Genomic DNA, 13701 nt, shown 5'->3' with positions numbered 1-13701 from the left:
AATGTTTCAAAGCAAATGATTATACATTAATCAAAGTTAGTTGGTTATAATATATTATAACTAACAAAGTTTGTTAAGCTTGGTGTTTCAATGCTAAAGAAAAGGGTAAATATTTTATGAAACAATATTTTGATAGGTTTATTTAAATGTAGCTTTTTAAAGTTTTGGGGCTTTTATAAATGATTTGAAGAAGAAATGCCTTAAAACTCTTTAAATTAATTGCCGTACACCTGTAACCTGCTTTAAATTTAATAGCCTTTGCATTTTCTGATAATTATATATATATATATATATATATATATATACTGTATGAAAGCCTATAAAAATATTTTCTTAAATTGTAACAAAGCACAGTTTCATTTACAGAAGTAAACTACTTAACAAGAATGACCCATATTTTTTTTTAATAAAGCAGTGTAAACAACGTGGAATGTGTTAAGGATGAAACCACAGGGTGCTGCAGAAGATGTTTACAACCATCAGCATAAATCAGTTCAGATTTTTTGGAGCATGCATAGGAATGTTTATAATGGCTTCTAAACAAGGTCATACTTTCAATCTCATTTGCATCGGCCTATAAACCCTGAAAAACAAACCAAAAACCCTTTAACATTCAGCCCCGTCTGACAAAGAGAGATTGTTTGCATGCCTTTAAAAAATAATAAAACAGATATATTTGCTTTAAAAATGGTCAAAACCTCATTTAATAAACACAATCTACAATTTATAATTCTTCATATTGATGTCCAGGATGTTTTAATCCTTGTGTGGACAGAAATACCAACACCATTCAGCTGCCAGGCAGGGAGAAAGAGATTGTTTTCAGTGTAATTTCAGATGATCCACCTCCTCTGATGGTTTTAAGTTTGACTGGTGAGCATCTCAAGTTGTGGATGGATGGGCGCAGAATCAATGGGATTATTTATAGCTTGACACAGAACTTCAGAAAGACAGAAACTGGAGTATGATGAAGCTGTGACAATCTGAGCTACCAGTTACATTTATTTTGCATGCATGATATTCATACTGTAGACGTACTGTACTGCAAAACAGACCCACTTAATCTAAAGACATTATGTTCTTAAACTCAAGAGGACCTTGTTGCCCAGAGGAGGGCACTCTTACTCTACACTGGCTCAGAGAAGCAATGACCTAAAGACAAATGCATTTTCTGGCTCTTCAACAAGGGCTTTGGGTGCATAAACATTGCATGAAGCTGACTCGGCGATTCTGCTGATCCCAGGAAATTCCCTTATTGAGGACCTTTAAATTCATTCGGCATGGAACAGGTGCTGTGTCCACATTTTCAAATATACCACCAGGGTCCTGCAGTTCAGAAGTTATATTGCTCTCAACGGTCGAAGCTCTGAACAAACACTGCCCGGGATTATAGCAAATTATCTTAAAAAGCATGAAAATGCTAAGCATGAAATAAAAGTGATTTCCAGAAGCATGCAATAATTAAATAAGAACAATCCACGTATATTGTGGGTGGAAAAAGTACATAAATCAGTGTATGAGGGTCAAGCCGAAATGCATAATGGACTTTAAAGTAAAGTTTTAATGGTTAAATCCAATTTATTAAAGGCCTTTTAAGGTTCACCATGTGAGTACCATGGCATATTTTGTTGCTTCATACATAAAAAAGTGTGTTCCAATCTTTAAAAAGCATTTGTTAGAAAAGGCAGGTATTTTTCAGTCGTCCCCATTGTGTTTATGGAGGGCTTGTGGCAGCTTGCAGGCATCCTGTGTTTCCTCACAGGGTAACAGGATAGCTGACAGCAGAGATGGCCATCGATGAGATCACCAAATGTTTCCTCCTATAGTTTCTCTTGTTCACGAGAGAAAGCATGCGGTTACCTTTACCTTTGGAAATGTAGGCATAAAGCGATGCAAACAAAATGCATCAAAGGCTCATCATAAAAAGATTTTAAAGGCTGTATATGAATTGTTGCTAATCATAACAATTAAAGAGCATTCAAAATACTACTAATAAAAAAAACAGCCTAAAATGAATATAACAACCTCACATTTGTCTGTATGTAAAGCAAAACTTATTTGCACTTTTTACAAAATACTAGTAAAACATACTGACCAAAAAGTATTATGATGAGTTATTATTGGCTTCACAGATAATGCATGACATTGTGACCAGTGTTGGGGAAAGTTACTTTTGAAAGTAATGCGTTACAATTTTGCGTCACTTTCTAAAAAGAGAAATGCAGTTACTTATGGAAAGTAGTTTGTTGCGTTACTTTTGCGGTACTTTTCTCTCCTGGGCTGAGCTTGCCTGTTTGTTTTTTAATAGCAATTATTTTTAAATTGCAAATGTAAAAAAAATACCTTTCACGCCAAAAGTGAAATGAATGAGCCTCAGGCTGAAGGAAACACAAATTCACACCTACAGTAGAAGGCGCAGTTAAAACAAACCTTTGTGTTGTCATTGTGGATTACAGAAGATCAAGATGCAGGAGAAGATAGTTCAACACTCTTACTTCAGAAATAAAAACTAAAATAGAAACAGAGATCAAGTGATTTTTGCTTATTAGTGTGGATGAACTGGATCGAAGGTCGACAGCAAAGACATTGATTAATAAAGTGAGATTGAACACAAAGTATATTCACGTAATTTAACATTTAATTATTGCAGGTTTGCGTAATATTCTGAGTTTGCATTTCATTTAATTAATTTTGAAGTATACTGAATCTGTTTTTGTTCACGCGAGACGAGTAAATGCATGTTCACATTTATTGTACGTTTACTCGACAACGATATGCTTAGAACGGAAAAGTTTTTTTCTTTTTTTCATTGTCAAAACGATCCCGATTCGCACGGATCCGCGAAAACAACTAAAAAACCTGTATGTTGCTTCCAGGCCATTAGATGGCGATGAAACACCATGGACTGAACACATAATGGGCATGTGCATGACGACGACGTCTTCAGAGATTCGCGTTTTTGTTGTTTACCATAGACATATACACTAGACCTCACCTTGGGGTTCTAAGCATGCGTCGAAACCGCCTCCATCTTGGAACAGGGTTCTTGTCATAGGAAGTAGTTAGGTAACGCTGCTATCTCTGCCTTTACGTCGAATTCATTGATGGTGGCGGACTTTTGTGCAGCGTATGATGTTCACGGATGAAATCTGAACTAGGAAGAATGTTTTTGAAAAAAAAAATAATGATTTTCTTTCTGGAATCAATGATAAATACATGTCTGACCGTTGGAACAAACCAAAAACACAAGAAAAATCGCATTAATGATGATTTATGGTGATTTTATTTGCGTTAGACCTGTGTCTACTACATTGACGCTGATGCATTAAAGTGGAGAGGCTCCCCTGTTTCAAGATGGCGGCTCTATTGACGCATTCGTTCCAATGAACTGCCGTAGCCAAGGTGACGTCTAGTGTATATGTCTATGGTTGTTTACACACTTGCACTTCGAAATCCGTTTTCAAAATTTTGTGTTTTCATTCACCCAAAATGTCGTTGTCATGAAAACAAACGACCAAAACGCATAAGAAGTTGTACATTTTTAGTTGAAAACGGTGACATGTAAACAGCTCCTTACTCTAGAACTAGAATAATCATGATCATACAGCGCACACAACGTCTCTGCACTTACTCACGAATTCTCTCAACATGCGGACAGGAGAGCTGTTGGTAAAATTTAAAGTAACTTGGGGTAATTATTTGGAAAAAGTAACTCAGATAGCCTATGTTGTTGTAAATTTAAAATGCGCTACTTTACTCGTCGTTACTTGAAAAAGTAATCTGATTTCGTAACTCGCGTTGCCCCCCAACACTGAGCCTGACAATCTGAATTTCAATTTGCTTTTCTCAGTCACATTGCATGTGTAATTGTGCATTATAATAAATAATGAATTGGCTGGGATTCCTAATGTGTCCTGTGTGATCGTGAGGTAATGGACGATGGCCACATCTGCTTCAGTCTCTGTCCAGGACTGTGGCAGGTACCTGTGTCTTCATCTGCCTCTCTCTGTTGGCCTTGACCACAGTGCTGTGGATCTCTGCTTCATAGTCCCTGGCCTTCGCCCTCAGTTTGGCAATGCTACAACAGCGGAAGTCCTCCGCACTGGACACCTCTGACCCGTCCTGATCCCTCACGGGGCTGTGAATAACTGATGAGGAGGGTTTGGGCCAAGTGGGGCTTCCTCTGTCCTGTTTCCTGTCCCAGCATGGGCTGATGCTGTTGTGGAGTTCAGGAGCTGTGCTCCTGCTGGACGACTCCTCGGTCTGTCTGTCGTCACTGTCGTGCTGGCCGCACTGTTCCCCAGCCTGGCTTTGAAGCTTCATTTGTCTGCGCATTTTAGCCCTGCGGTTTTGGAACCACACCTAGAGGAACAATAGATAAAATATATATGCATTTAAATTACAAAAAAAAAAAAAAGTAAGAAGGTATTGACATTTTTATTGGGCTTTTTTATTGTATGAGATATATTAAATTAAACAAATGTTCACAATATTACCTATAGTTTTCCAGTAAAAAATATAAATAAAAAAAATAAAACAATTAAAGTTTTTTTTTCTTATTTTAAGAATATTTAGAAGAAAATAAATAAAAATGACTCATTTATAAAAATCATTTGGAAAACCAAAACACATTGATGCAAAAATTAGTCAAATCAAAACTCATAGTGAAAATTAAAAAAAGTTTTCTATGTCATTGCATGTTTGTTATGCAATGACATAACAAATATGATGTATTACACCATTTATATATATATATATATATATATATATATATATATATATATATAAAAAATGGAGAACAATGCATGCTTATAATTCTGTGGAATTAAAACAAAACGATAAAGAAGTTACACTTAAAAATTAAAGAAAAAAGAAAAGAAAAAAGTCCCTCTAGTAGATTTTTCTTATTTTCTACATTTGCCTAATTTGGTCAAAAGTAATATTTGTTTGCTTTTTCAGTTTTGCTTTCCTGAAGTAAATTTTTCTCATTTTAAGTATTTATTAGCAACAAATAAAAAAAATTACTCAACGTAAGTATATATATATATATATATATATATATATATAAATGGTGTAATACATCATGTTTGTTATGTCATTGCATCTCACTGAAAATCTAAAGGAGGAAAACTAAAAACTAAACCCTTTAAAGAAGAACAATGCATGCTTATAATTCTGTGGAATTAAAACAAAACGATAAAGAAATTACACTTAAAAAATTAAATCTCAGCAGTGGTTCAGAAAAATATTTAGCTATAATATTCATATAATTGCCTGCATCACAACAGTCAAAGAGAGCATTGCAAAGGCGACCTGCACTCTGGCCTCAATCAGGTCCAGTCTGAGGGCCAGGGCTTCTCTCATGAAGACGTCTGGATAGTGAGTGCTCTCGAAGGCCTTCTCCAGCTCCTCCAGCTGCCAGCTGCTGTAGTTGGCCCGAGCTCGCCGCTGCTTCACTGGCCGGGGTTCATCTGGAAGCCACATCGAAGCCACCAATTAGACAATTGCCAGAGGCTGACAAGGAACTAATGGCTCTAGATTGGATAATTAGCGCAGCGTTCATTAAGCCCTCTTCAGCAGAGCCGGGTAATTGATTGTTAGTTACGAGCTGTTAGCCAATCCTTTGTAAACATTTTGAATCCTATTAAATACTGTAAAATGAGGATGGACAATTATGAGAGAATTTCATTCACAAATGGTCTCTCTTAATAAAAGCTACACATTTGTATTATTAAGAGCAAATCACCTAAATAAATATACAACACCCAACGATATACATCCCCCCCCCCATCCCCCATCCCCCATCCAACACATTATATAAGGGAGCAATCTTATCTCAAAGGTTTTATTTACATATTTTATTACACATATATTATTTATATAATTTCATTACACAGCTCTCTGGAATACATGATTCTGATCAGTCAGTTATGGTTCTGTGGTCAAATATTTATTAAACTGTATAACGGATTGCTGTTGTAGGCAATCAATTTCCTAAATGTCTCTCATATCACTGTGGCCTCTTTCGTCGCACATAATAAAGTGATTTCAATGCAAAATAAATATTTCATGTACATATCTATTAATCTTATAGCAAGAGGAATAATGTAAACCCTCCTTGTAACAGGGTTTATTTTGTGATAATGACAGGAAGATTGTACACTAATATATATATATATATATATATTCTTTGAAATGCTGGGTTGTTTCAACCCAAATTTGGGTCAAATATGGACAAACCCAAATGTTGAGTTAAAAATGCAATAAAAAAAATTACAGTTGAAAATTAAATTTGAAGTTGGGTTAAAATTTGAAATTATATATGTTGGGTTAAAAATGTCATTTAAAATCTTCAACTCTCACTTTCAACTGTAAATTTTTTAAATTACATTTTTAACCCAACATTTGGGTTAGTCCATATTTGATCCAAACCCAAATGTTGGGTTAACAATGCAATTGAAAAAATTACAGTTGAAAATTAAAGTTGAAGTTGGGTTAAAATTTGAAATTATATATGTTGGGTTAAAAATGTCATTTAAAATCTTCAACTCTCACTTTCAACTGTAAATTTTTTAAATTACATTTTTAACCCAACATTTGGGTTAGTCCATATTTGATCCAAACCCAAATGTTGGGTTAACAATGCAATTGAAAAAATTACAGTTGAAAATTAAAGTTGAAGTTGGGTTAAAATTTGAAATTATGTTTTCAACCCAACATTTGGGTTTGTCCATATTTTACCCATATTTTATCAAACAACCCAGCATTGTTTAAAGTGTGTGCGCGTGTATATATATATATACATATATACACTATACTCATATATATATATATATATACACTATACTCACATACATATAAAATATATACTCATATATATATATATATATATATATAGAGAGAGAGAGAGAGAGAGAGAGAGAGTGTATATTATATATATATATATATATATATATATATATATATATATATATATATATATATATATACACACACTCTAAAAAATGCTGGGTTGTTTTAACCCAATTTTGGGTAAAATATGGACAAACCCAACCATTGGGTTACATTTTTAAATTACATTTTTAACCCAATGGCTGGGTTTGTCCATATTTTACCCAAAATTGGGTTAGAACAACCCAGCATTTTTTAGAGTGTATATATATATATATATATATATATATATATAAACACTCAAATGAAAACTTCACTTAAAATATAAAATGTCATATTAGATGTTACAACATAAATGACCAATAGGTTGCATTGAGCTCACCGATATTCTCAGCATGGTGTCCAGCAGACTGAGCGGCCAATAGCAGAGCCTGTTTGCAAGGTTCAGGCTGCAAGTAACTGCGCAGGAGCTCGTAGCTCAGCAGAGGCCCGGGGATGAGGATCTGCGGAGAGCTCAACCTACTGGGGAACGCTGGGAAGAAGTGTGCAGCCGAAGAGTGGAAGACTGCAGAAGACAGAGGAGACACCAAATGCCCAGTGCCAAACATGGCCCAGGTTCAGGAAGGTCCTTCTGGTCCAGAGAGAATTCCAGAAATAGACGGTCTAATGTAGGCTATGATGAACGGTCAACTTTATAAGCCTTGGAGGGTTGCAGAAGAACAAACTAGAGATCCAGTTGGAAGAGAACTTCTTAGAAGACCTTCATAGCTCCAGACTCAAGACTACTTTTCTCAGCTGATTCAGGTGCGAGTCCCACCCTCTCCCTGAGTCACATGACTCACCTATGACTACTAATTCTAGTAAAACAGGGCCGGGTTTGCAGGAAAGCACCCAATCATGGGGCACCGTTGATTCCATGCTTCATTAAAGAGAGGTTTCTTCAGCATCACTCTTCAGGAGACATCCACAGTGACACCTAATGCCTCCAAATCCACACCTTGGCTGAAAGAGTAAATGAGTAATAACCCTCAGTTCCATTCAGGGAGGAGTATATGGAAAGACCTGTCATTCTGAAGTATTCCATAGACAAGTTCGGGCACTCTTCAGCTTCTGAGTTCGCTTATTAATATGACAAAGAAGACATTTGGAATTGGAGTGTGGTGAGAAAATGGGGGGAAAGCACCATTCCCGAGCTGCAAACACTTCCAAAGACACGTACAACCGCCAGCGAGACCTGTTTGACACTCTATCTTTGCTGACTTTGTAGTCGCGTACGAGGTTTAGATTTAACAGATGGATATTAAATCATTAAGGGAGAATCAAAAGGTCCACAGCTGAGAAACATTCAGTAAGAAAACCCAATACAAACAGAGCTTTGGTTGAAATCTGCAGAGAGAGCAAATAAACAGCCTCTGTTTACACAGTAAACACATCACACTAATTGGCCCATATAATTGACATTCATTTACAAGTCCATTTGCAGCATTTGGGTGTTTGTATGACATTCATTTGCGATACAACATGACTAAATGAAAAAAAAAAATCCTTCAGGAAAGGCTTTGATGAGTTTTTATAATCAGCATGCTCGTCTTTGGCGAAAGCGTTTTTCCCTATGAAATGGATAATGTGTGGCATCAACTGGGAATTCTGCTGTCAGATTAAAATCCATCGCCTTTGTTTCTAAAGACGTCTAAGCCTGTTATCTCACTCAGAGCTTTCTTCACATTAGGAATAAGATCACCTGTCCAAACAAGGTGTATTGTTCAGTCCTGAGCTAAGGACAGAGTTCACTAATAATGGTTTTGGGTCATGGATCTCTGGTCTTTGAAAACAGATCACTTTTCCAACTAAGACCGAATTGTCCTTAGAGAGGAATGCCACACTATTCACTACACTCTAAAAATGCTGGGTTGTTTTAACCCAACGTTGGGTAAAATATGGACAAACCCAAACGTTGTGTTAAAAATGTAATTAAAAAATTTAAACCAATGGCTGGGTTTGTCCATATTTGACCCAAGTTGGGTTAAACAACCCAGCAATTTTTAGAGTGTACAGCACGTCAAAGAATCATACACTTTTCATGTTGTGTATAGAATTCAAATGAGTCAAATGAATAGTTCACCCAAAATTGATTCTGTCAACATTTACTTACTTCCTATTGACTGCATGCCATGAACACAAAAGGCGAATTTCAGAAGAATATCCTAATTAATTGAAAGTGCTTTATGACTCAAGAGTTCATGAGAAAAGTAGTGATTTCATGAATGAATCAGCTCAGAGCATCCCAATTAATCAGTGATCCAATTTGCAAAACTAGCATTAATGATTGAACTACATAACTTAAAATCTGGACAGATTTTAATACACCAATTGGCAACTTTGTAAATGCTTTCAGAAAGAGAAAACTGGCCATCATTCAATAAAAGACCAAGCTTCAATGAAAAAAAGACCAATGATCTCAAAGTCGTTCAGAACATGCCAAGCTCACGCAGAAACATGAGCCATATTGCTTTAGTCTGAATTATAAAAAATATGAGTCGGTGCCTGCCCAAAACCTTCAAACTAGTGTCAGTTCTTCCAGATTCTGAATCACGGCAAAAGTATGTAGTCAAGACAATGATCTGGTTGAATCAGTAAACAGTTCACTGGAAGCAAAAATCATTGGTGTATAACAACTAAAAATGTGATCCATCCGTTTATAACACATAACAATCCTATGACGTCAGAAGACTCAAAATACGGTAAGTCAAATGGACTTCATGATAATTTCCTGCAGTTTTTTTGAATCTTAAAAACTTTAGGCAGACCAGATCCCCATAATAATCAATACATTATTTTAAAATTCTAGTTCCTTTGCACTGAAAAAAAAAAAGTCGCTGTCACCCCCCAAGTTTGGTCTTGTTTTAAAGCAAACACTCAGCAGATTATTGCTAAAGTGAAAACACTTCAAAAAAATGAAAGTATGAAAAAGTTATGGAAGTTTAAATGCACAGTAAATCAAATATACTGTACTATATATTTTTATTTTATATAAAATATATATTTTACAAAATATTTTTTACTCTAAAATTACTATAAAATCAAAGCCATAAATCTAACCAAGTTATGTTCCAAATTTGAAGTTGATATCACAAAAATTGAAGTTCCCATGATATTTTGTTTAGACGTAGTACCAAAAATACCCGCCGGGTGCCATCCATTCCATTGAATTTAGTTGTATACATTCTGCCTTAACAAATTAATACATTTCTGTCCAAATATCACTTCTGTCACAAGACCTTTCTGACAATATGTGTTTTGTCAAGATTAGAAAAGGTTTTGATAATAAATTATGAAATATAATGATGTCCAAAAGGGGAGGCGCCTGATAAAATAAGTACCGTTTCTATGGTAACGCAACGTTCAATTATAAAACTGTTTTCACACGATGAATACTGAGTTTATAAGCTTCAAAACTTAATTTATGATAACTACTAAAATATGTGATATAAAGGCTATAACAAATAATATTGTATTTTAGAGGATAATATATAAACAGTATATATATATATATATTTATTTTTAGAGGATAATATTATACTATAGATTATAAATTTTATTACGAACTTTTAGCATAAAAACAGAAGTTTCAATGATTAAAAGTGGTTGCATCGACTTTTTGTGACAAAGGTCAGAACTCCTGTTTTGATGCAGATTTTTTGAGGTGCACTGTTGTCATACATTCATCAGTTACTATTCCTACATAATTTGTAAAACAGGGGAAGAATATCTATTTGGAAGTCTTAGACCTTGCCAACAATGTATAATTTGTCATAATTAGATTAGGATTTAATAGAAATATAGTGAAGTAAAGTTAGGTGTCCTGGTACCGGGACAGCGACAGTTAAGGGGTTAATTTTCAAGTACAATTAACTTGGATGTTTAAGTAATTTTAACTTAAAGTACATTAAACTGAGTTAAATTATTTGAATCTTGTACAACTTATAAAAAGTTTTGTAAATTGCTTAACTTATTTTGATGAGTTAAAGCAATGTAAAAACATGTTGTCTTAACTTATTGATAATTTTTACAGTTAAACAGTCATGGATTCAGAACAACACGACGTGAATAAACGATGACAGAAGTGTCATGTGTGGGGAAACTTGCACAGAAACGACTTGTCACAACACAATAACGTTTAAAAAGAGGCTAGTGGATGACTGATAACTCAGAATAACATAAATTCTTCCTGTTTCAGACATTTGTACTGAAAGCAGACAGCATCACACTCCGAACATCTGCATGCCTGTTGCTGATGGATGTGCGAAGAGTTGTCAGGATCTCTCGGAGAACAAAACACAGGTGTGTGAATTAATTCCCAGGAACATTTCACCTCACAATCATCTTTATCCACCCTCTATCCGCTAATCAGATCAAACTGCAGAGAGATTCGAGAGCTGTCACCAGCATCGGCATCAACCGCTAATCCTGCGCTAACTTTGATCAGATCCAGACATCCACGCTACACAGCTGGGCCGATCTTGGTTGAGTGAGTCACTGGCTTTAAGGCCACAACAGCACTGAAGGACAAAAACTCTTCATGCAGCTGTCAAAACATAGAAGGATCGAAGTCCTATTTCAGAACGGTAATTATTAGAGAATGCTTGCATATCCTTTTCCACCAACAATCTGGCCGGGTTCAAATACATTCGGAGACATTGAAATGCCACTTTTATCTGAAGCGTGGGGCATCCTGTGGTTACATTCCTAAGCGGCGCAACGGTGAAAGCTTAGAAATCACTCCTTGCTGGCGTTGAACCCACAACTTTCAAGTTGCCGGCACTTGTAACCACAAGGCCTAAATAAAATTTTATGTGAAACCAAAAAAGGAGAGATTTCACACTCTCAGAAAAAAAGGTACAAAAGCTGTCATTTTTGGCGGACACTTTTGTACCTAAAGGGTGCATATTTGTACCTTAATGTACATATTATCACCTAAAATGTACATAATAACACCTAAAATGTATATATTAGCACCTAAACTGCACATAGTAGCACCTAAAATGTACACATTATCACCTAAAATTTACATAATAACACCTAAAATTTATGTATTAGCACCTAAAATGCACATAGTAGCACCTAAAATGTACACATTATCACCTAAAATGTACATAATAACACCTAAAATATATATATTAGCACCAAAAATGTCCATATTAGCACCTAAAATGTACATAATAGCACCTAAATGTCCATATTAGCACCAAAAATGTCCATATTAGCACCTAAGATGTACATAATAGCACCTAAATGTCAATTTTAGCACCAGAAATGTACATATTAGCACCTAAATGTCCACATTAGCACCTAAAATGTACATACTACCACCTAAAATGCACATATTAGCACCTAAAATGCACATATTAGCACCTAAAATGTACATAATAGCACCTAAATGTCCATATTAGCACCAGAAATTTACATATTAGCACCTAAAATGCACATATTAGCACCTAAATGTCCACATTAGCACCTAAAATGTACATAACAGCACCTAAAAGCACTTAAAATGGACAAAAGTTTACATTTTGAAAAGGTACAGCCCGAGTGACAGCTTTTGTACTTTTTTTCTGAGAGTGTGCCGGTTAATTGAAGGAGGCATTAGGGCAACAATGGCAGTAGATCTTGCAGGCCTGTATTGATCTTTGTTCAAATCACACTTGTCTGAGAGTCTGTGCCGTCATTTGAATACACACAAGGGCTTAACAACGACTCACAGCATCAACAATGGCTCAAAGTGCTTCTGGGCTTTCCTGAAGACATACGAGGAGATTGAGTTTTCTTTAAATCAGACAGTGAAATCAAGACAAGAGCGTGGAAATTCCATTGAGGGCGAAGTCCTTTAAGTCAGTGGTTTTAATATGGAATCCTAATTAAAGCAAATCACTGAAATTTTAGATGGGATACAGACTGCCTGAATGGGTCGTCCAACATCATCAAACAATAAACAGAAAATACTATTTGATAGGCTTAATTCAAGACAACGCTTCCCATTTTAAATGTTTCTTAATGTGGCATAAATTCTCTTGTTTGATATGATGCTGTTTATCATTTAGAGGGGTTAATTGCTTCTACTTCTACAGCAACTGAATTAAAGTGGGAGGATTGAACTTGTTAACAATTCAAAGAGAAAGGCAACTCGCTAAAGAAAACCAAATTTTGGCATCCTATCCCAAACAAATGAAGTGAATATAAACATTTCTCAACTAGTTTTGCTTCAGGACTGAGATTTTACATTGGACAACGTGGATTTTTTTTTTTTTTTTCAATAATCAACAAATAAATAGTAGCAACTGTATACCATTCAAAAGTTTGGAGTAAGAAGATTTCTATTTCAATAATTAAAATAAAAACATTCTTAAATCGCTCTGCTCACAAGAAACACTATTGCAGATACACAATTCATTGCCACTTCCAATGGTTTTCAGCATTGATAATAATAAGAAAAGTTTCTTGAGCATTATATCATAATTTTAGAATGATTTCTGAAGGATCATGTGACACTGAAGACTGGAGAAATAAAAATTACATTTTAAAATATATTCACATAGAAAATTGTTGTAATAATATTTCACAATATATATATATATATATATATATATATATATATATATATTTTTTAATTATAATTATTATTTTTTTATACCAAATAAATGGAGTGTCGTTGAACATAAAATGTCCTTTCCATCGTATATCAATCCACAGCCTCTGATATCAGCTTTGAAGCGATCAAATTCTCCTGAGGATATGCCAGCACAGGCTCTTGGA

General features: G+C 35.0%; 1 protein-coding gene across 1 annotated transcript; it reads right to left on the bottom strand.

The window, feature by feature from the left end:
• Positions 1–3270: 3270 nt before the first annotated feature.
• LOC120481419 (uncharacterized) lies at positions 3271–8838 on the bottom strand. Its single transcript, XM_039675069.2, has 3 exons — positions 7274–8838; positions 5314–5471; positions 3271–4362 (listed from the first exon to the last, which is right to left on the bottom strand). Exons 1-3 carry the CDS (start codon positions 7497–7499, stop codon positions 3955–3957), a joined length of 792 nt encoding a protein of 263 aa, XP_039531003.2. The 5' UTR covers positions 7500–8838; the 3' UTR covers positions 3271–3954.
• Between the last annotated feature and the right edge of the window lie 4863 nt (positions 8839–13701).

This window comes from Pimephales promelas, chromosome 3 (assembly GCF_988280905.1).
Source record: "Pimephales promelas chromosome 3, fPimPro1.hap1.1, whole genome shotgun sequence".
NCBI classification, from domain to species: domain Eukaryota; kingdom Metazoa; phylum Chordata; class Actinopteri; order Cypriniformes; family Leuciscidae; genus Pimephales; species Pimephales promelas.
The sequence above is the reverse complement of the archived record's forward strand: the minus strand, read 5'-3'. Positions and strand labels throughout refer to the sequence as shown.